This window comes from Quercus lobata (genome assembly GCF_001633185.2).
Source record: "Quercus lobata isolate SW786 chromosome 2 unlocalized genomic scaffold, ValleyOak3.0 Primary Assembly chr2_unplaced_Scq3eQI_2006, whole genome shotgun sequence".
NCBI classification, from domain to species: domain Eukaryota; kingdom Viridiplantae; phylum Streptophyta; class Magnoliopsida; order Fagales; family Fagaceae; genus Quercus; species Quercus lobata.
This window is the reverse complement of record NW_022154702.1, coordinates 46,885-70,090: the sequence shown is the minus strand read 5'-3', so window position 1 is coordinate 70,090 and position 23,206 is coordinate 46,885. Positions and strand designations below refer to the sequence as shown.

The 23,206-nt window shown below is 33.4% G+C and overlaps 3 protein-coding genes across 3 annotated transcripts; all 3 read right to left on the bottom strand.

Moving 5' to 3' along the window:
- Positions 1–2,686: 2,686 nt before the first annotated feature.
- On the bottom strand, positions 2,687–4,842 carry LOC115972726. Its single transcript, XM_031092989.1, has 7 exons — positions 4,591–4,842; positions 4,316–4,369; positions 4,099–4,230; positions 3,896–4,004; positions 3,759–3,800; positions 3,476–3,532; positions 2,687–3,403 (listed from the first exon to the last, which is right to left on the bottom strand). Exons 1-7 carry the CDS (start codon positions 4,761–4,763, stop codon positions 2,822–2,824), a joined length of 1,149 nt encoding a protein of 382 aa, XP_030948849.1. The 5' UTR covers positions 4,764–4,842; the 3' UTR covers positions 2,687–2,821.
- Positions 4,843–11,875: 7,033 nt separating this feature from the next.
- On the bottom strand, positions 11,876–13,710 carry LOC115972723 (probable carbohydrate esterase At4g34215). Its single transcript, XM_031092986.1, has 2 exons — positions 12,983–13,710; positions 11,876–12,154 (listed from the first exon to the last, which is right to left on the bottom strand). Exons 1-2 carry the CDS (start codon positions 13,568–13,570, stop codon positions 11,876–11,878), a joined length of 867 nt encoding a protein of 288 aa, XP_030948846.1. The 5' UTR covers positions 13,571–13,710.
- A 5,048-nt stretch (positions 13,711–18,758) lies between these two features.
- Positions 18,759–23,206, bottom strand: LOC115972729 (mannose-P-dolichol utilization defect 1 protein homolog 2-like). Its single transcript, XM_031092991.1, has 8 exons — positions 22,918–23,206; positions 22,289–22,442; positions 21,140–21,212; positions 20,969–21,035; positions 20,674–20,733; positions 20,138–20,198; positions 20,010–20,051; positions 18,759–19,156 (listed from the first exon to the last, which is right to left on the bottom strand). The coding sequence occupies exons 1-8, from the start codon at positions 23,062–23,064 to the stop codon at positions 19,053–19,055; spliced, it is 708 nt and encodes a 235-aa protein (XP_030948851.1). The 5' UTR covers positions 23,065–23,206; the 3' UTR covers positions 18,759–19,052.

Genomic DNA, 23,206 nt, shown 5'->3' with positions numbered 1-23,206 from the left:
CCACGATTTTCAATTTATTTACAAAAAATTGTCACTCAACAATGTTACTTGAAAACTGAATACTGATATAGATGAGTTCTCAAAATACATGTTTTAAACACCCGAATTTGAGAAATGTAAAACCCTTTTTTTTTTTAAACCACAATTTTTGAAAGTATGCTACCAAATAGGCCCATAATTATCAATACTCAAAGCATGTTTTGCTAGTAAATGTGCTGGCTTGTTTACTTGTCACCCACGTGTGAAATTTCAACCTTTTTTTTTTTTTGGTTAAAAGAAATTTCAACCTTATATACCATTTGTTGTACCCTACTGGGCAGATAAACAATTAAGAAGGGCAACAAAAAACTGCATTGACAATTTGGCATAGAATCTTGAATCAAATTAGATTTAGTTTTTGAGTCCTAATAGTTTCATTTTATGGATGAAGTATGTACCAGTTGTAAAAAATAAAAGGCATGGTTTATATTCTTCTTTATTTTTATGAAAGAAAAAGGCATGGTTTCACTCACCCATTTTTGTCTACTATCCCCACTGACGCACTGCCTCATTCAATTGATTAATAGTTGATCAATAATTGAGTTCAACCTCACCACCACGGCCCACTACTGTTGGGGGGGGGGGGGGGGCACAATTGAATGAAGTTGTGGTGCTTCTCCAAGTTGTAAAGTCGCACTGTTTAATAGACCCATTAGGCCCATTGAGAACGTAGCAGCATTTCCTTTTAGCCATAAGTTTGTAGCCGAAAATAGGATTTGGTACCAAAAGATTTCCAAGTAAATGGGACCCAATTGTAGTAAATACCAAAACCACATTAAAAATATCAGAGTTTCATCAAAATTGGTCAGAACCGTTTAGTTATTATTGGGGTAGGATGTTGAATTGTCCAACATAGATAGAAACATATATCAACCACAATAAATAACCTACAGGTTACAAAGGGCAACAAAGTGGTCCACTTCAAGTGGATTCCTTTTTAGTGCATACTTCCTGCAATCATAACTCTGCCTAGGGTTGTTTACTGTAATAGAAAATTAGAAAATAAAATAAAACATAATAAGTAAACTTAATGAAGTTATAATCAGGTTATAGCTTCAATCAAAGTTTTGACTTTGGTCTAGGTGCTTTATGATATAGCTATTAAAAAATATGGGTTCAAGGTCTGCTCCAATCCAAACTGTATTAGTAGTTATAGTCCCAATTGTACTAGTAGTCCTATGCATGTATCGTAACTCTATGTGTTAGCTATGAATTAGCCTAAGATTAGTCTTGCCAAAATACTGAGCACAATGCAATAGTACAATATTTACACTTTGGCCAAAATCTAAAGAACAACCTTGAAGTATGGGTGAATTGTCATTTTTGTGTCTACAGTGTATTTTTTGTCATTTGAATCTTTAAACATTTATGTTAAGTTAGTCCTTTCGTCTATAAAACTTTGTAAACCATGTGGTATCACATATGTGAAAAGTGGAAGTTTCATTGATAGAATGGTTAATTTGACAAAAATGTTAAAAGTTTAAGAACCAAATAACCCCAAAAACAAAGAGAATTCAACAATTCATCGAAACTTCAAGGGTAGCATTTTAACTCTTTTATTTCTACAACTTTTCTTTCAATAGTGATGAAGTGATGCAATTACACATATATTTGCGGATACATATCCTTCTTCTAACAAAATGGAGCCACATTTTTGTCTGATAACAAAAATCATAGACGTTGATGTCAAAAAAAAAAAAAAATAAAAATAAAAAAGTTGGGGATGGGGACCATCCTCTCTGTCGGGGGATAGATACTAAATGTAGCACACAACTACTTGATCAAGACTCAATTATATCTGTCTTCTTCTACTCTCTCTCGTTTGTTTCCGGGACCAACCCATATGGTGTGGACTATTACTAGCCAAAGGGACACAGACTATGGCAGCCTAGAAACCCCACAATGCCCACCCACTCAGTCCATCAATGAGAGGCATAGCATTATCATCACGATTGGAACAGTCACTGACAAACAAAATGTTGGGGTCTAACTAGAATCCATGCAATTATAAGTATAGATTGTGTTCGGATGGGAAGCATAATATTGTTTTCATTATATCAATCATTGAAAACTATTGTTAGTGTTTATCAATAAAATAGAAAACTATTGTTAGTTTTTTGCAAATAAAACATGTTGGAGTTTCACGTGTGATGGAATCCCACCTCAAAAAATTGAGTGCTATCCTTGATTTGTATGTATAATAAGTGTGAGGACACAATATTTTCTCATAACTACTTGTTAGAAATATGTAGTTAAATTATTAAATTTAACATATGTCAATAGATTTTAAACTTTTAAGATAATTGATAATTTAACATGACAGGAGGTCTTAAGTTTGACCTTACCTATTAAAACAGAGTTTGAACTCACATGTGAGGGGAGTGTTAGAAGTACGTGATTAAATGATTAATTTTATCATATCTCAATAACTTAAACTTTTAAAATAATCGGTAATTTAACACGGTTAACATACTATGTTATGATTGGTGTATGATAAAAATTGTGTCAATAACGGACCAACATTTTAGTTATGCTATTCCAATCATGATATGTCATGTTAGTAGGTATAAAAAATGTTATATCTCTAGCATTGCTAATATGGTCGTAACAGAGAGATAAGCCACTGCATTGCATGATGGTACGTTAATTACATATATAACACTAATGCTTTAAAAACAATAAGGTACAATGGTGCACAATATCAACCAGCCAACCAAATTAAGCTAAGTATTGCCAAAACCACCTCTTGGTCATGGCAATAAAAGCAACTTGGTTATGCTAATTAAATGAGATTTAATGCACTTTCTCCATCTCTTAGAGATCTAGATCCCAACTCCCTCACCAACCCATTTCCTAACTGTAAATTATGGTTTATGGAAATTGATTTTTCTTCTTGCTTTATATCAGTAATCTGAATTCCACCATTGTCAAACTGAACTCTCTGGTTTGCGCTATTGATGTTGTTGTTGTTGAGCAGAGTTGCACTGTCTGGAGCTTCAATGGCATTATAAGATGGCATCACAGTAGGTAGTTTTGCTAGCAGTGCTCCTAGGCTACAAGACATGGTGGGCAAAAGAGGTGGAATTGACCAAATGGGTGGTCCTGCAATGCCATTTTGTGGCGTGTTCCAGCCCAAGTTGATAGACTTAATTGGAGAATCTTCGGGTTTTTCTTCGAAAAGTCTCTTCATTCCGGTTAATTGGCGCTTGTCATAGAATGAGAATGATGTTTCTTGGCTTGGTTTGAGCACGTATGGATGTTGAATTGGAAGGTATGGCCTTTGAATGGCAAACACTCCTGGAATGCTTTGGAGATAGCTGAACTTCCTCTGTATGCTTATCACCAGATTGAGATCTTCACCAATCTGAAAAAAGCCTATTAGCCATTTGATATAGATTTTGACAAAGAAAAGAAGAGAAATTGACAGATTAGATACCTTTTCAAATGAGCCCAGTTGAACTATGCCTTCTCTAACGGAAATGATAGCAATAGTCTGTCAAAATAAGATAATTTAAGTGTTAGTTTCAGTGTGACAAACTATCGTGATACAGGACATTTTGTTTGATACCATAATAAATTATTTATTATTCTGAAAGCTTAAACGGTTAAAAAATTGTGAATCTCTAATAACTTAACCATTATTCTAACACAATGGGCTTAAAGCTGATGGTTTTAGTGGGAATTTTATCTTCTATTTTAGAGTATCTAATGGCACCAACCTGAATGCCTGAATTGAACTGAAATTCCCATGCTCTTGGTTGCTATGGGAAAAAATACAAAAGAAAGTCAGGTTTAAAGTGGTGGACTTTACATGTGAACAAAACTTTGTGCACAAAAATTGTAGTGATTGCCTTACAGGTTCAATGGATAAATTCCATGAGGAGATCAAGCTAGGATCACCATCACTAGCAGCGTCGCTAAACACCCATTTGTGACTATTATCTGCTGCAACTTTCCCCACTAATCTGCAAACATAAACCATACAGCTTAGTCATCAATTTTCTTCAGCACCATTCTATTATTAGACTTTTCTGGCTAAATATATATAAGCGCTCTCACCCTTCTCCAAAACTGTACACCTCATGAGACATTTTGAAGAAGACATCAGCTCCAAACCTCCCCTTTATGTAACCACTCCCAGTTCGTTCACATTCACAGAAATCGCAAAATCCATCTTCCCACACTAGAATCCTAGAAAAAAGAAAAGAAAAAAAAAAACACTTAGCAAGTAGAACTGAGACATGGGTTTTTTCACAATTCCCTGTAACTTAATTACCAGTTCCTCTTGTTTCCTTTGGAGCGATCAAGAGCACTCCCTCCATATTCCCACCTGAAAGAAAGCAATGTGATCAAGAAACTGTTAAAAAGTTGTTCGAGTGACCGAGAAAAAAACAAGAAAAACAGAAACAAGAAGCCAGTTTAGCCTGACGACCTACGTCCACGATAGAAAGCCCTTACATTAACAATATATGAGAACGTAACATGAACTTTGATAAACTAAATTATGCATTTGGGCTTTGATAATTGGTTTCATTATCATATTTTCCTTACTTAGGTGGAGGGTAATTCCGAGGAAGTATCCTCCAGAAAACGGCGTAAACCCACTTTGAAGAATTGGAAGAATCTGAACATGAACACAGGCTTCTTAGTGTGTGCTGTAAGAGACAGTTAAGCATGGGAAGTCCACTTTCCATTGTCACAGACACAAAGAGAGGGGGGAACATAAGCTAACAACGACTATATCTATGTGTGTAGTCCTAGTTTCCATCACAATTAAGAGGAAAAGGGAAAATGGGAAAAAATTATTTGGGGCACTCGCACTTATGGAGAGTGTAAAACACGCTCCAACCAGCTTCTTTTAAGAGTGCATTTGCAATGGAAGCTAATGTAATTGGGGGAGACAATTTGCACTGTCATACGGAAGTAAGGGTAATTTTACTACTTGAGTCAACTAACCCATATAAAATTTGTGTCAAAGTCCCTCGATCCTAACCCAACCAAATTATTAAATCAATTGACAAGTCAAAAGACACAAGACACAACCCACCTTACACGCTATATAAAATTATAAATAGTTATTAGATATGATATAAACACAATCTATTTCAAACTATTAAATAAATATCTTGTATTGTGTTGACACAAATACACCCTATTTCAACTTATATATATATAATATAACCCACAATGTTTAATGTAGGGAGTGGAATAGTCACACCTAGGGACTGAAGCCCAAGGAGCAATTGGGTCACGGGAAAGAGTTAAGCCTCGCTCATGTTTAAAAGGAAAGCTTTGTGGGTATTGCACCATGCAAGGAGGATAGTAAGGTTATTCCAAACGTCACGGGAAAAATGATTGAGGCCAGAGATTAATTCCCGTGGAGACAATGAGGTGATATTCTTTCCGAGGTATAGGACATAGGTGGTCCATGTATAATTACCAGAGTATTCCTGGAACCACGGGAATATTCAGGAGCATGCAAGAAGGTTATAGATCTTTACCTCCGCCATAATGATGAGGTTCTTACATCACCTCTACCACATTAAATGCAAGGAGACAACCTGAACAGTAGCAGTAACCCCCAAAAGTCAGAGTTCCAGAATAAGGGAGAGGAGAAATCTGATAAAGTGAAGAAAAATTTTCCCTGAGGTTCTAATGAGCAACAGGATAGCTGTAGTGATAAGTGCAAGGATTGAAACTATAAAAGGGCAAAGGGGGGTGGGGGTAAAGTAAAGGGGATTAGAAAAAATCTTTTGGGGGAGAGAAATAGAAAGAGAGAAATAGTAGCACTAAGGGTGTCACCACGGGAAAAGTATAGTTTTTGAGTTTAACACTTGTAATTGTGATCACACCAGAATTGGTGATAGAAATCCACTGTTTGTATTTCCCATTATGGAGTATATATTTCTTGTTGATAGTTTAAGTTGTGTTAACTATTGTTGTAGAGATCCGAGATAACCTCCCCGGAGTAGGGGACAAAATTTGTGTCCCTACAATTAACATATTTTTATTTTTTGTGAGCATATAAATTGTAATAATTATAAACAAATAAAATCTAAACCCGAAATTCTAATTCATAGTATCATCAATTTAAATAATTTTTTTAAAATAAACATCAATTAAAGTGCTAATAGTATACAATCTAAAGTTCCTCAAAAAAAAATTTGGGAAAATTATATTTTATTTTAAACCCTATAGTTTAGGATGTAACAAATTAAATCCACGAAGTTTCAAAATAACAAATTAAAACTTTAGCCAATAAAAAAACTCCAAACCCAATGCAAATGTTTAATCTGTAACTTTTTAAAACTTTAGGGTTTAATTTGTTACTTTCAAAACTATAGGGTTTAGTTTGTTACATCCCCTAAACTATAGAATTTAAAATCTAATTTACTTAGTTTTATTTCAACCCAATTAATGAATTTGTCCAAATTTCAAAATACACAATCTAAGTAAGATAAAATAAAATGAGAGTTTTTCTTCTTCTTTGTTTTGGGTAAAAGGATTAGGTACCTTAAAGTTTTAATGAAGAATTTATCAACATAAATATTAAAATTCTTTTGATAACTAAATTTTATATTTAAAATTAAAATTTATGTTGAATAAAAATAACATTTATTTATATGGATTAAATGTGTTCCTATCAACCCATCTTGAAATGAATAATAAACCGGGTCATTTCAGCATTAAGTAAGTTAACATGAGATTAATCCATTTCTTAATCATGTCAAAGTGGGTCAATTCATTATAACACAAACCCATTTAAACTAAACACTAACTTATAAAAAAATTCGTGACATGTTCGTGAGTCATGTCAAATATTAACTACAAGTCTACAACCAAATAATCTATGAATTCTCTTGAAATGAAAAGACATTCTTTTAAGGTGAATATTTAGCCTTTTATATATGATGCCATGGTGTGAAATTTTTAGTAAAATTTTCTTCTCATCATCACCGGCAGGCATAGGTCAATGGCCTCCCTATGTAAATCTTTAATATTTGTTTGTGGGATCTTTCTAAAACCCATAACAATTTTCACAATTAACCTTGTATGAGAATGTTGTTAGGAGGCCCATTCCAAACAACAAAATTATGTATTTCATTATATTTGTTATCATTATCACAAATCTCATGGAGAAAGTCAGAAAACTATCATTTTTGCACAATTATAGGTCGCATAATAATTCTAAAGATTTTTAGTTTTTACTGCTATGGGTTCCATAAAAACCATAGCTGATTGTTGTTGCAACTTACAAGTTACAACGAACATAAAAAAATAAAAATAAATAAAAAATAAAAAAACAAAAAAAAAAACCTTACGAGTTACAACCCCAACCTATCCCCTCGAGCGTTCAATTTTTTGTCTGAACACAAGTATACCCTATACAACACTATAATGAGAACAGAAAAGAACTAGATTGCCAAGGTTGAAGCGTAAAAAAGTGTGCTCATGTGATGTCACGTAGCCTTTTCATTTGCAAGAAGGCATCTATCCAAGGACAATGCCAGAGTCAAACTCTAATTATTGCTCTTAAAAGGTAATTAAAAGTTTAGTTATAAAATTAGTTTTAACCTTAGTTTACAACTTTATTTAATACATTTTTATTGAATTTGAATTTTGATAAATTTATTATTGATTTACATATTTTTCATATAACTTCGTACTTGCAAAATTTCTAAATAATTAAGGATCAATAGCTATGTCATCAATAAATTGTTTAAATTGCAAGTTTTTATAGTTTAAAACTATGCATAAAATATAAGCTTATAGATCATATAGTAAATGACATCCGATTGACATAAAAGTTGACATATATATTAAGAGTGTAAAGAACATGCAATTTAACGATTAAATTTTTAAAATATGTAACAATATTTATTTTATTGAGTAAGGTTGTAATTTTATACTACAACCAATTTTGTACCAAAAATTTGTCATTTAGGGTCCGTTTGGATACAGCTGAAAACTGAAAACTGGAAAACACTGTAGCGAAATAATTTTTAAATATGTGAATAGTACTGTGGGACCCATTTTTAATGAAAAAGTTGTTGAAAAGTGTAATTTGTGGGTCCATAAACAGTGCACGGTATGCACTGTTCACGGAAAAAAGTCAAAGATTGCTGCTGAAAAGTTGCTGAACAGTAACAAAATTGGCCAAAACGCGTGGGAAAAAAAAAAAAAAAAAAAAAAAAAAAGCAGGCTGAAAAGGTTGAAAACGCAAAACGTGCGTTTGGGAAACGCAAACGCGCTTCCCAAACGCACCTTTAATCTTTATTCTTCACAAGCTCAATTTTTTCTTTCAAACTTCCATCCGAAGTAGATTTACAGCAATTACCCTTTAGTTGTGAGAGAAGTTAAATAATATGTAAAAGTAAAATGAAAAAAGTTGAAGGTTTATTTATTTTTTATTTTTTTCCAATGGTTGAGATTAAAACTTTCAATTTAATTCATGAACATTGTCGGTTGAGGCCTAACAGCCTAAGGGACATAAAGTCTATCTCTATGTGGACATGGTTTTTGTGCCATAATTTTTATCACAGATTTGTGTGACGGTAAGTGGTAGATCGATGTGAAAGTAATGGTTCATAAATTATAGTTACATATACTATTCAAGGATGTTCAAAAAACACCCACTAACGAGGCCTATTATTAAGTTGTGGTAAATAATATGGTCCTAAAAATACTGAAGTACATGTTATATAATTCAATGAGAATATGAGTGTAACCATTTTTGAACTATTTTTAATCTTTTTTTGGGCTGAAATTTCAAATTTGTGAACACAGTAGTACTTTTGTCTTACAAAGGCATATATAGTCCTTTTTCTGAGCTAAAGAATTTCTTGCCATTAGACATTAGCAGCTACGTCACCATAAGGTTTTTTCTATGAATTGCAGTGGTCCTCATAGTTGATTAGTCCCATCACTTTAAAATTACACCAAACTTTGTCCTTATAATGGCCCGCCATAAGCAATTCTTGCCTATTGCTTGTCTCACTCTCATCCTCTTTTTTTCTTTGCTTCAAATGAAGCTGCCTAGCACCTTCACTTAACATTATTAATATTTGCTGAAAACATCTAGATGATATCAGATATATACATCTGTCGAAACCTATCTAAACTCTAAGTTTCTATTTGTTTATGAAAACCACTACAAGTTAATGGTCATAAAATAAATTGGAGTAAACACTTTGTCCCATTGATTGTAACAGTTCACTGCTCGCTTTGATGGCTCATCATAGCAATAGAAGAAAACAGAGGTATATCACTAAACAACTCAGATTGGGGAATCCAAGTTACTTTATAGAGTTGAGATAAGAAATGGAGGGACAAGTTTATTTTTAGTAAAAAGAGAAATGGAGCAAAATATTTGTTAAACATGTATTTAAGAGTGAAACAATTCTCACCAGTTTATAATTACAAATTAAGTGCTACTTAATGGCTAACAATCATAAACATTGGAAGGGGTTGATATGGCGCTTGAACGCCAAAATATGAGTTTAGGCCTGAAGAACTCGTCTTGGGTATAGGCTTCTGGACATATTTGTGCTCTTGGCTAGCATAGGCCCGAGCTCTTAGGTTGAACCTCCTAATGACAATGGGACGAGGTAAGGTCGGATCAAGGATAAAGTTCCACTCGAAGCGGGGGAATAGGTTGGATGTATACATATACTAGGCTGAGCAATGTGAGCAAATTCCATCCTTGCCCTACCACCTCTTTGGGTGGAGAAAATCGCGTGGAGTAGGGCGGGTCAAGCAAGGCAAAGATCTTTTTCCATCCCTACTTGTGATTACCTTAACTCAACTAATATGGGAGCCAACCGTGCACCTCTCCTTAGTATCAATTGAATGGTACAAAATGTTGACCTACTAAAGGAGCTTGCTTGGAAGGCTAGCATGAGATTTTAAATTGCTCGACAATCGACCATTCACAAACTCAATGGGTGCATAAAAATGTTGTGTCATTATGGGACTCAAGTGAAAATGAATTTGCTCTTGACCATGTTAGTAGTTGTGAAAAACAATGAAAAATGTTGTACTTACTCTGTAGGATTCTGCTACTTCATCAAAAACCCATAGCTACCTTAAGACAAATCAGTCTATGTGGAACATAGATTTACACTGAATGCCAAAAACAGCACTACATAATTTGTAAGTATATGGTGACAGAATATGAAGTCTTTTTTATTTGCCAAATTTCCATGATAGTAACAAGAGAATGCTGGTCCAGGTTGAAGAGAGCACAAGATAGGGATGATGCACCCCGCGGTGGAGCCAAGTACATAGAGATTGAAAGCTACAAATAATAGGGCAAAAGAGCATCCCACTATTTTGCAAAGTTCATTCATAGCATGGTCCTCCCATACCCTACAATTTATCAACCTTCCCTTCCTTATCTCTACGGATAGAACATTCTAACCCAAAAAAATCTTCTCCATATGTGCAAACATATACCTAAAACCCATCTGATGGGCATATCCAAATTTATGTTAATCACCTTACAATTTGCTGCATCCCTAGCCTCAAATTGGAGCACTTGATTTTGTTACATTAACATCATTGCTTACACTATATTAAACATGTCTCATCAAATCTTGGATTTAAGCTGTTCCATTTTTGACACGATTGGCTGATAATCGTCATCAAATATGTAACATATTACATATGCATGCTCTATCCCCATCAACAAATCCAGAAAATTTCCACCTAAAACTACAAATTAAAAGGATGCATCAGGAGTCTTGTAGTTTAATTGGTTAGCACTTTTTGCTCTTGATGTTTCCAATAGAAACATCTAAGATTTAAAATCTCATTTCCTAACTATGAAATTATATATTGTAAAAAAAAAAAAAAAAGCATAGAAGTTAGATAGAAGATTACCAATTAGGCGGTAACTACAATAAAATACTAGTGTGTCACGTATGCAGCGCTTTGGAAGCCAAGATCAATCATTGAAATTGGATCTTTGGAATAGGAATTGGATGCTTTAATTCTAAAGCTACACTTGTTGCTTTTAAAACTAACGGATTTAAATTTGAGCTATGGACATGGGTTGTCCATAATAATAGAAACCATATAAAGTAAAAGAAAGGTGTCCAGATTCCCTAAAATCGGCATCCCAAGTCAATTTCAAGTGTGTACGATCCAACAAAGCATAAAATCTGAGATTAACAGTACTTGGGCAAACATGATTTTGCAGGGTGTCTAAACATCTTTTTTTTTTCCCAGTTTTTTTAGTTTGAAAACATCAACTTTGTTTTATACAAAATAAAATGATAAACAAACTACTTTTTCCCATGACTTATTAGGATGATTATTCCTAACAATTAGAATAATACCATTTCTATATGAACCCATTTAATATTAGTTTTATAAGTTTTATTATACACTAATCACGTCATATCAAAATATGAAATTTTTGTATCACTCTACTAAAATTATAACAACCCACACACAAACATTGATTCATTGCATAGAATTTAAACACATTCTCTCTCCAATAAAAACACAAACTTTTCACATACACCCACACAACAAAAGCCTTAACTAACGTTAACAAAGCAAAATAAAAAATACTAATTGGATGACCATTAAAACAATAACTAGGTAACTAAATATAATCTCATAGTACTTACAATTAAAATGATCTCTCTCAAAAAAAAATTTAAAATTGTCATATGGGAAAAACTTCACTCAATAAGATCTTAAAAAATGATTTTAATCATAGTTCTTTCTTTGCTAAATAATTGAAAGAATCTTGGACACTAGTCAAATTACCCCCCCCCCCCCAAAAAAAAGTAAAGTATATATATGCTTGAGCACATATTTTTTGTTATTATGAGTTCTTATTAATAAAGTATTTTGTCGTCGAATAAGAAATTTGGTATCCAAACTTTCTACCGCCAACCCATTTATGTTTTGGTTTGAAAGAAAGAAAGGTATGGGCTAACATCTGGCCCAAGCGAACTGCACCATCAGTATTCAAATGGAGTCCATCCAGCCCAAGGGGAAGGCCCCAAGCATCAACAGTCCTAACATTTTTTAGACATAAAAAAAGTTGGGCCTGTCTTACAGTTGTTATAAGATCGGAGTGATACCCTGATGCAAGTGCGACCTGCACAATAAAGTCCACGCAAAAACACACAATTAGCTAGAATTTAAAACAGTTAACACAGAAAGTCTTTAGGCAAAAGGGAAAAACTTGGCTAAACTTCAATTTTTTACGCCCTTAACTTTTACTTCAATTTTTAAATTAGTCTTTAAGATTTAATGTTTGTCAATTCAGTTTTTCACATTGTAAAAAATAAGTCATAATAACAAACTAAGTCAATCTACATTTTTCATCCATTCGATATTATTTGTTAAGAGCTTTGTAGCTCAATTAATTGGCACTTCATGGTATTTTTAATAAAGACAATGTCTAAATCTCCTCTCCCTCGTTGTAACAATTGGATTATTAAATAAATAAATAAATAAAGGTTGCCATTTAAAATTTCTTCTTTTTTTAAATTAAAATTTTAATTAAAAGGGTTCTAAAAAATGTATCATTAAATAAATCTTATTGTTTAATGAGTGTTATTTAAAAATCAAAAGATAAAGCTTAAATAACTTCATTAGCTACCAGGTTTGGATAGAATGACCAAATTAACCAATTTGAAAAAGTAAGGGATTAAGGGCCTGTTTGGATGGAAGGGGAGTGGAGGAGAGTAGGGTAGAATTGGCTAAAATTAAGCTAATTTTAGGCCAAATTTATTCTACTCTACACTACTCCCCCTCCCTCCCCCTCAATTCAAATGAATTATAAATTGACAAACATTAAATCTTAAGCACTAAAAGTAAAAAATCAAAGGGCTAAATTGAATTGTAACCAAATTTTTATGAAAAAAAAAATTAACATAGATGAGAATTGAATGAAGTCAAATCAATTATACAAAAACCATACCTGGACTATTGGCAGATCAGGAAGATGCAAGTCATCTCGAAGGTCATTGAAAAACTTGGGCAATCTTGTCTCGTATAGAAGGGCATCTTCTGTACTACTTGTATCTGTTTCCCCTTGAAACCAAAGGAGGCCTTTAATTTTCCCACCAAACTTTGTGGATGCATAGGCCCTTTGTACCAAGTTATCATAAAGCTTAGACCCACGAGCCCATTGCTTTAGTCCAGTCCCTCCTCTGGCACAAGGCACCAGACCAATCACACCCATGTTGGGTTCCATGGCTAGAACCGTTTTGGCAAAAGACATTCCAGGTCCAATCCCACAGCGTTTTCCTTCATCAATTTCCTTGTGCAGAGGCTCATGGGCTTCGAACCAAGTGTGGTTTAAGCCGAGTTGAAGAATGTTAGGACTACTAGGAGTGGCTTGACCAGGCATGATGACTCCACGTCCAGCCATGTTGGATTGGCCGGCTAAGAGAAAAATACTATTTGGGAATTTTGGTTCTTGGGCCATCATAGAAGGATTAGGGAGGACGATGAAGACTAAGAAAACTAAGAAGAAAAACATGTTGAAAGTTTTGATATTTCTCATGTTGAAAGCAATACGAAGATGGGTGTTTTATTTGATAATAAAAAGTGAAGATGGCTTTGCGGAATTAGGTTTTTCTTAAGTGGAATCGTAGAAGTACTTGGTTTTTGGTAGCGTGTTAGTGATATAAGCCTATGGGTACATTGGCTAGTTCGTTTGGGATTAGGATTAATTATCCTTCCTTATTTCATCCAACTAGGTAGATTTTCATAATTCTCGAGAATTTCGAGGGAATTAGAAATCTTGGTTATCCCAATTTCGAAGGAACTAGGAGTCTTACCTAAAATGAAGAAATTTTGATCTCCCGCAACTCGGCATCAAGTGGAATTTTGTTAACTTGCCTAATATATATGGATTTTTATAAGTTTAAAATAGATATTTTGTTGGGCTTGGTGTTTCATTATCAAATTCAATATTTGAATATTCTTTTGTTTTTAAATAAATATTTTAATCTTCTTTAAAAAGAAAATTAATATTTGAAGTCAAATCAAATTTCTAATTTGGATTAAATATTAATTATAGATTTTGGAGATCTTGTTTGATTGAATGTTTGATATTGAATTTTGTTTTTGTGCTTGGTGTTTCATTATCAAATTCAATATTTGAATCTTCTTTAAAAAAATAAAATCAATATTTGAAGTCAAATAAAATTTCTAATTCAGATTCAATATTAATTATAGACTTTGGAAATCTTGTTTGATAGAATTTCAGTAGTTAAAGAAAAATTTAATTATCTTGAAAGGGCGAAAAACACATTTTAGTTCCTACATTTTCAGGCGATTCTCATTTTAGTCCCTACATTTTATTTTTACCGCTTTTAGTCTTTATCCTGAAAAACGCTTTCCATTTTAGTCTCTGCCGTTACATCAGAAATGGAAAAAGCTGATGTGGCAAACAATAGGAATAAATAATACTAAATTAATGTCCATGTGGCTTAAATTAATAATAAAAAATGTTTTTTGGCATTAAAAAATGCCACGTCAGCATCTAAATTTTTAAAAAATAATTTATTAATTTTAACTAAATAAAAAAATTAAAAACTAAAAATCATATGAATTAAGATCTAAGTGTGTTTTAAACAAGAACAACAAGAACACGAACTCAGATCCAAGAACATAAACCCAGAAATTAAACCCAAAAAAAAAAAAAAAACCCAGTAAATCAGCATTCACCATAGACCATTTCCGTGTTTTATGTTGTATGTATGTTTGTGGTTATGGAGGATTTGATGTGTGGTTGACACGTGTACGGTGGATCTGTAGGGGTGGAGCTAGGATTTTTTTTTTTGTTTCAAGTGTCTGAATTTTGGTATTAATATATTAGTTTCGAGTCAAGATAAACCATCGTACACATGCGTAAACATACATACACAAATATAAACATTAATATTTTAATATTAGAGTATGTCATAATTTATAAATATATTGTATATAAAATTAACAATTTTCAAATATATATTTTCGCAAGATAATTTTTTAAGGGAACTTATCATCTTTTAAACTTCAATGAGTATAAAAAAGCTATTTAGTTTGATATTAAACATGTACAAAAAACACATTAGAGAAAACAAAACTAACTTGTCTCTATAACTACTAGATCAATTAACAAATTCTGTTAGTTTTTAAGCGCATTATTGGACTAACTCAAACATTTGGGGGGCCAACTTTTATTTTTGTAACTAAATATTTAAATTTTTAATATTTATACATAATATAAAATAATTTTTTAAAATTTTGGGGGGGCCAAGGCATGCTATAGCTCCGCCCTTGTGAATCTGTGATTAGTTGTACTGTTTTCTGGTGCGGAGGACCGGGAATAAATTCAATGCAATGATATTGAAGAGGCTTTTCATGAGCAAGATAAACAAGCCACCTCTATCTCTCTCCAAGTTGATTCGTTACATGGAGGGCAAGGTAACATTTTTATAGGTTCTGTTTGGTTGCTAAGAAAAATCGAGGAGATTCTCTTAGAAGTTTATTTGGTTTTCAATTTAGTGTTGTATTGATTGGAATTGTTTCTGCATCACGGCCGGTTGAATGGGTAAGCAAGAGATGTGGTCTCCTAAGGTCCCAAGTAAAAAAAAGTCCCCAAATTTTAACCAATAGGGTTATTTATAATCAATAAATAAACTATTTTTTTTTACCAGATGAAAAACAAATAAAAAAGAGAGAAAAATGCAACATCCACAATATTTTTCACAACACTTTTACAACTAATGCTAAGTAGTAGGTTGTTACAACCTATTATTGATGGCAAAAAAATAATTATAGTGATATTTTCAAATAGAAAACAAAATGCAACTTAAAACCTACGATTTGTTATAAAAAATATTGTGAATATTACACTTCTAAAAAAAATAAAAATACTAATAAGAGTTGAGTTAGCAAACTTTTATTAGTTCTCATTTAAATCTACCACTAACACTACTCTTTTACTTACCATTATCAATTTGCCATATCAATAAATATGAAAAAATTTGTCAAATTTTTCATGTCTATAAAATTTCTAAAGAAAAAGAAAAAATTCTATGTAGTTCATGTTAATTAGTAGTAATTTTGCATCTAAAACAAGAAAATCAATTTTCGCCTTAGGCCCAAATGCATCAAACCGCCCTTGTTCTGCATTTGGGATTTATATGGATTTTTTGGTTTGGTTTATAGGAGGGTAAGATTGCTGTGGTTGTTGGGACTGTGACCGATGACATTAGGGTGTATGAGGTCCCAACAGTGAAGGTTATAGCCTTGAGGTTCACAGAGACTGCAAGAGCCGCGTGTTCTTCTTTCATGTGGTAGTCTCTGTAGCGCTTGGAGCAAAGGTTCATGGTCGCCGCACCGCCAAAGAACCCACAGTTGTCGGCGCAGAGCATTGGCTCTGATGGCTGGTAGCTTGTACCCTCGTTCTGCTCAGAACTCATCTTTCCCTTTCTCTCTCGGATCTCTGATGGCTGGTAGTTGGATATTACTGGGTTTTATTTATTTATTTATTTATTTATTTATTTAAATTTATGGGTTTGTGTTTTTGGATTTGGATTTGTGTTCTTGTTGTTCTTATTCAAGATACACTTAGATCTCAATTCATATGATTTTTAGTTTTTAATTCTGTTTTTAATTTTTTTTATTTAGTTAAAATTAATAAATTAATTTTTTTTAATTTAGATGCTGACATGGTATTTTTTAATGCCAAAAAACATTTGTTATTATTAATTTAAGTCACGTGGACATTAATTTAGTATTATTTATTCCTGCCATTTGCCATGTCAACTTTCTTCGTTTCTGATGTAATGGTAGAGACTAAAACGGGAAGCGTTTTTCAGAATAGAGACTAAAAGCGAAAAAAATAAAATATAAGGACTAAAATGAAAATTTCCTGAAAATGTAGGAACAAAAAAGTGTTTTTCGCCTTTAATATAACCACGTTTTTACTATTTGTAATTAAGATGACTACTTTCTCAGTTTCTCTTCGGAATTCCTTGCAACAACTTTCTCTTAGGAATCCATGCAATAAAATCCCGCCTTAACAACCTAAAACCAGCATCCTGAAAATATTTTCATAAATTTTTTAGATTCACAACTTATGGCAATAAGTTATCGACTTAACAACTTAACTTGTTGTATTCATACTGACGCTAAATTTGTAATGGAAGAGACCTATTATAGAGATTGTTTGCAGATACCAATTTAAAAGTCGCCTCTCTATCCAATTATCCTTGCAATGACATATATGATATTATGATATGTATTAATTCAAGTGTAAATTAACATCTAAATAAGCCAAATTTTTTTTACCTAATTTAACATCTATAAGACAAATTATAAGCAAACAAAGCAACCTGCATTTTATGGATAGCAATAAAAATAACACATGCATATTAACAAATTTGCATAAGCAACACTCAATACTTTTAACTACAGCAAGAAGATTCTAATTTTGGCTTCAAAAAACACACATAAAAAACTTCTAAGTTAGCCTCAATTTCAATTTTGTTAAAATTAAGTTCATGTGAGACTCATCTATAACTTCTACTATATATAAGATTATTATGATATTGTATCAAAAAATAAATACTTTATCCAACTCAAAAGAAAACGAAACAAAGAAAGAGAAATAACAAAAGAATCAAGTAGACAATACATCTACACTTTCTTAAAGTTGTATACTTTTCTTTCGCTTTTATCTAATATATATTTTAATCGTGTCTTGACTTCATAGTTTATACTACCATTTCATTTTTGTATTTCTTTCTTTCTTTCTTTTTTCTAAACACGTCCATACTAAAATGTTGTTTTCTCATTCGTATAGTCCGCATCATCCCATGGTTATATACTTACATTACCCAGATTGAAGATTACATATTTTAGGTATATAACCGTACCAATCGCATGGATTCCTAAGAGAAAGTTGCTAAGAATCATATGATGATGTTTACTCAAGTATAACCCCACAAGGTAGACGCAGTTCATGTAGAAGCCGTGGTGACCGCAACATAGAACCTAGGAGTGATCGAATTAGGGAAGCCGAGTTAAACTAAAGCACCTGTGAGTGTGAGGTATGGCCTGGGCTATGAGATAATGGAACAAGAATATGGATTTTATTTGACAGTCATTGTAATCCGTTGGATACAAAACTTTTTGTTTTTTTCATAACACAATTAAATTCAACTATATAATTTATTAGTCAATACAAGGGAACTTAAGATATGATCGATGAGACTCAGACAGATATCAAAATATTTACTTGAATGAATAATAAATATCAAAGTTGATTCAAATTATACCGATTTCAAACATTTAGGAGTGTTTGCCCAACTACACTTATACCACCACAGAGTCGACCCAGATGGTACCTTCCTATGCCTTAAGCATGAAGAAGCATGGGTCTCGATTTGAGCTTGGGGAGAGATGGGGTATTTATGTAATAATATTTCTAACCAATTCAAAAACAAAACAAAACCTGCACTGAGCATTCCTGCTCGTGCATATCTCAAAATATGACATTTGCCCAACCTGTAATGGTGGGCTTGGATTCTCAAAAGTAAGAAAACTTCTTTTTCAAGGTAGCATCAACACTATATATATATACACATTCCATTAATGAAAAAGAAGAAGAAGAAGATATAGGATGGAGTAATTCAGACTCCAAAAGAGTTATTTGTAAATTGAATTTCTTAAATGTAGCAACGGAAAATTATATATATAAAAAAAATGCGAATATCTTAAAAATCAAAAAGTATAAAGGTTTTAATCCAAGGGGAAGAGGACCATTTTTCTTTTTCTAATTTTACAATTCATTTAATAAACAATAAGAAAGTATCAAATAGAAGTAGTTGCTAACATCTGTTTATGCATGCTCCACTTGGAACATCCATTGATACGTTTGAGTTCAGCTACACTCGAAGAAAGATGACACCTAAAGTACCAATGAACTTGTGAAGTTGGCCAGTTGCACCACCTGCTGAGGATGACAGATGACACCGCATCTTCTTGTTCTACTTCTTTTTCTTCTCTTCCGTGGCACGAGCATTTCGGTACAAAATTATCTGACTCAGGATGGTACCATTGGTTGCAATACCAATTGCAGAGCCCAAAACAACTTCAAAAGAATTAAGGATAGCAAATGTTTTGTGCACAATAAACAAAAAAACTGCCATCAAAAGCTTAAGTAAGACATAGAAACCATTAGTGTATGTAGTGTTGATAAACAAGAAATAGGTAGGGGAAACATGAATTAAAGGACCCAGTGGAATGGAGCAGGAATTTTTGAACCATTCATGTAGACAAAATCATACCAATTGTTTTATTTAGCATCTTTTATGACACCAAAGTTACTAGAAGACTATCCTTTTCCACATAAAATTGAATTTTATTAGGATGCAATAATAACAGCATGAAATAGTTTTTCTTATATGAGAGCGATCAGTGATACAATGAAATCTGAAACAAGCCATCATAATACCCTTTCTTTTCTTTTTTTTGATAAGTGAAACAAGACATCACAATACCTGAAACGCCATCACTTTTTAAAACACTAAGACCAAAAAGGCATAAAAAAAAAAAAAACAAAATTTCCCTTTTGTTCCCATTTTTGAGCCCCCACCACAGTATTTTCACAACAATTTCAAAAAAATCCTAAGAAGTAAGTTGTTATTAGTGGGCAAAATGTAATGTAAGTGGTAGGCCTAGATTAGAACCAGTAACAACTTACCACCTAGGATTTGTTGTGAAATTATTTGAAATGTTGTGGATGTATCATTACTCTTATAAAATATTCCAAAACAATGATTTTTTTTTTTCATTAAAATCATCATTTTTAAGAATATAATGCTAGAGGCTCCTAAGTTACAATTGTTATCTTCTCAAATCTGAAATTCATCATCAGCATTGTTTAAAAAACTCATTAGAGATATTCAACAAAAATCACATTCAAGAATATGAAACAAGGATACCACTTATTGGTGCTTTTTCCTGGAGACTGGTAAAAACTCTCACTGCAAAAGAAAGAAGTAAGTTCAGAACTTCTCTAAATAAATAGGTAATACATTAACAGCACCATCAACTAAAAAGATCGATTTACCAATGGAACCGGCAAAATTCATAAAACATGTCAAGAAGCTGAGCTCGCCTGTACTTTTATTCTGCTCAGAGAAGGGTTGTTCACCAAAACATGAGTAAATAGGCTACAAACATGTGTGATCTCAAAATAACTGAAAATCGACAGGCAAAAGATTGTGTAAATTGGTCAGTAAACAGAATAAAATGGGAACACAGTATTGCCTCTTCCAGAAAGTGATCCAATCATCCTTTAATCTGCTCAGCCACAAACTGGAGTGCATTTATTAGCTTACATGCACATTGCTGGTTCCAGATTCACTCTAATGCAAATTTACACGCATGACACATTGGTGTATTTATTAAGATTTAATGAAGTTACAGACTGTTGGGTTTGAGAACAGAGTAGGCCTGTATCTTCATATTAGTATTTAACAAGGAAATTTATAGAATCCTTGTGAAGTTTGAAGGTACGAAATGCAGTTAGTAAATTATTTGAGAGCTCAACAGGTAATAACATCCAATCTAACAGCATAATAGGGCTTTAATGAATTAACTTACTGAAAAGTTTGCCCATATCTGCGGGATCCTGGCAAAGAGAAAAACTGCATGCTGAGATGCCTGTAAAAGATCTTTCCGCATTAGAAAAACTTCATACATAGATAGCCTTAGAACTCAAAAGATAGAGAAAGGTGTAAACAAGCCTGAAGATTGAAATGCATGTTTTAATGCAAATCAATAACCCTATAAAGACAATGACAGAAAAATGCAAGGGAAAAAAAAGAACAGAAAGAAACTCTGACAGTGTATGTTCAAGTACAGAGTAGAAGGGGGGGGGGGGTGGAATGCTACTCACATATAGTGCTTCAAAGAGAATGGGATCAATTTGACCAGCCAAGATGGTAGGTGCTACAGCACAATATCTGAAAAGCCATCATATTAAGGAAGAGGTTGACCATCTTTTTGGTATTCCAGAATGCAAATTCAAGACAAATCCAAAATACTATACTGAAAGCAAGAAGGATACAGTAATGCCCTGATCCATGTTGAGGCACCCAAAGGTTGAGAATAATAGTAGATTATGGCAACTAAAATTATAGCTGCAACAGACAAGCAGAAGAGGAAGTTGTTAGATCCTTTAAAAATTGATATCAGCTTTTCTTATTGCGATAGTAATCTCATTGAAGGGGTCTAATAGCGCAAACCAGAAGCCAGGTTTTTGCTTGACAGTAGAATTCAAGCAAAATAAATTCTTAAATATGTCAATTTAGGTCAGTTTCTAATGCATCCACTCCACACCATGAGACAATAGAACTAGCATAAAACAATTTTGGGAGAGAACGTAAGGCAGCAAGATATAGTATGTAAATACAAGATACTAAAGACACAAAAAAGTTAGTTATTTTTTATGAGTAATATATTAGGGACAAACTATTAATACTGATAATGTAATAGAATTAACATTTTTTTTTTATGATAGGTAAGAGAACTTTATTGAAAGAGAAAGAAAGAGACTACTTCATTAAAAGGATGAAATAGCCAGTATGGTATCATAGCCAACATATTCCTTAAACTGCCGCCCATCATAATTGACCACCCTCGACCACCATGCATCAAGCATTCAAGCCCTCTAATATTCTGTCTGTCACCGCATCTAAACTGCCTCATCTCCAATCATTGGCAATCACATTTTACCAGCATCACATGCAATTCCAACGTTACCTAACCCTGGCAACCACACAAATTGAGTCACCTGACTCGGGTGACATTGTTCCCAGTTCAAAACACGTAAGCCATTGTCAGCCCCCACCATAACCATGACTCCACAGAAACCCAAATTCAGCAGCCACCGATCACGCGTGACTTGTTATAACTCCTAGGGTGTCAATTCAACCTTTATTGGTAAGTTACACACTCACAATGGGTATTAAACGCAAGCCCTCACCCTACAACCATTCTTGCAGGAGGAAGAAGCGTCATTTGCGCCAGAGTCATTAGCTATGCAGGATCAAGTCTATGGGCCAGACAAGAACACATACAGTTCTACGCACACTCATGATGCAAGCACAACTCATTACACCCACCCAACTCACAAGCATGACTTCGAACCTTGTTTTGGACACCCACATTACTGCAATGCTTTAGATTGACAGCAAACATAGAATTGCCAACATACCTTGGACCAAAAGAAACGCCAACTCCCCAAAAGCTGAAAAGGGAAGCCCTTGGTGGAGACAATACGCTAGTGCAATGGTGTAGCCGACTACTTCAAGCTCAAAGGCCACAACACTAAGGCCTCTGACACTTCCATTCTTCAAAATTTTCAATATCTGCAAATCTCAAAACAAAAACCACCATATCACTACCGACATCAAATCAATCAACCAAAATCGTTTCTTATAACATGTTACATCAGCAATCCATTAAATTCCTACGCCGCAATAATAAAAAATAAAAAAATAAAAAAATGATAAGTTCTCCAAATTGCTTTTCATTATTAAAAATTATCAATTCAGTAGGATTTGAACCTATTGTCTCAAAACATGGGACTTAGGATTCGACGACAAGAGACTTAAGCAGTTGAGCTGACTTTAAACCATAAAATGAGTTGTTGGTCATACAATTGATGAAAATTGATATCACATGTTCCTTTGCTCGAGTTAATTTTGAATGTGACAAACACAATCCCCAAATCTCAAGCACTGATTAAGTCAAAACCCTAAATTAGCAGTGAGATATGAAAATTCAAAGACATGATTATTCAAATTTAAAAGTAAACTAAACAAGTATTTGAATTATGTATGCCTGGGGGAGTTTGACGGTGGTGGAGGCGGCGACGATGCAATAGCCGAGGAGCTTGGAAATGAGAGGCAGCAAGCAGTCTTTCTCTGGGATTTTGCCGTGGCGGAGCGAACCCAATGCACAGCTAAAATCAATCCCTAGATATTCCATTTTCTCTGTTTCTTTGACCCAAATAAAAATAAGAGGGATTTCAATTTCAAGGGAAAGAAACTAGCTGTAGTATTTTGTAAGTAAGAGCAGCTTCAATGTTTTTAATTTAAACCCAACACGTTGCTCTTTGAACACTGACCCA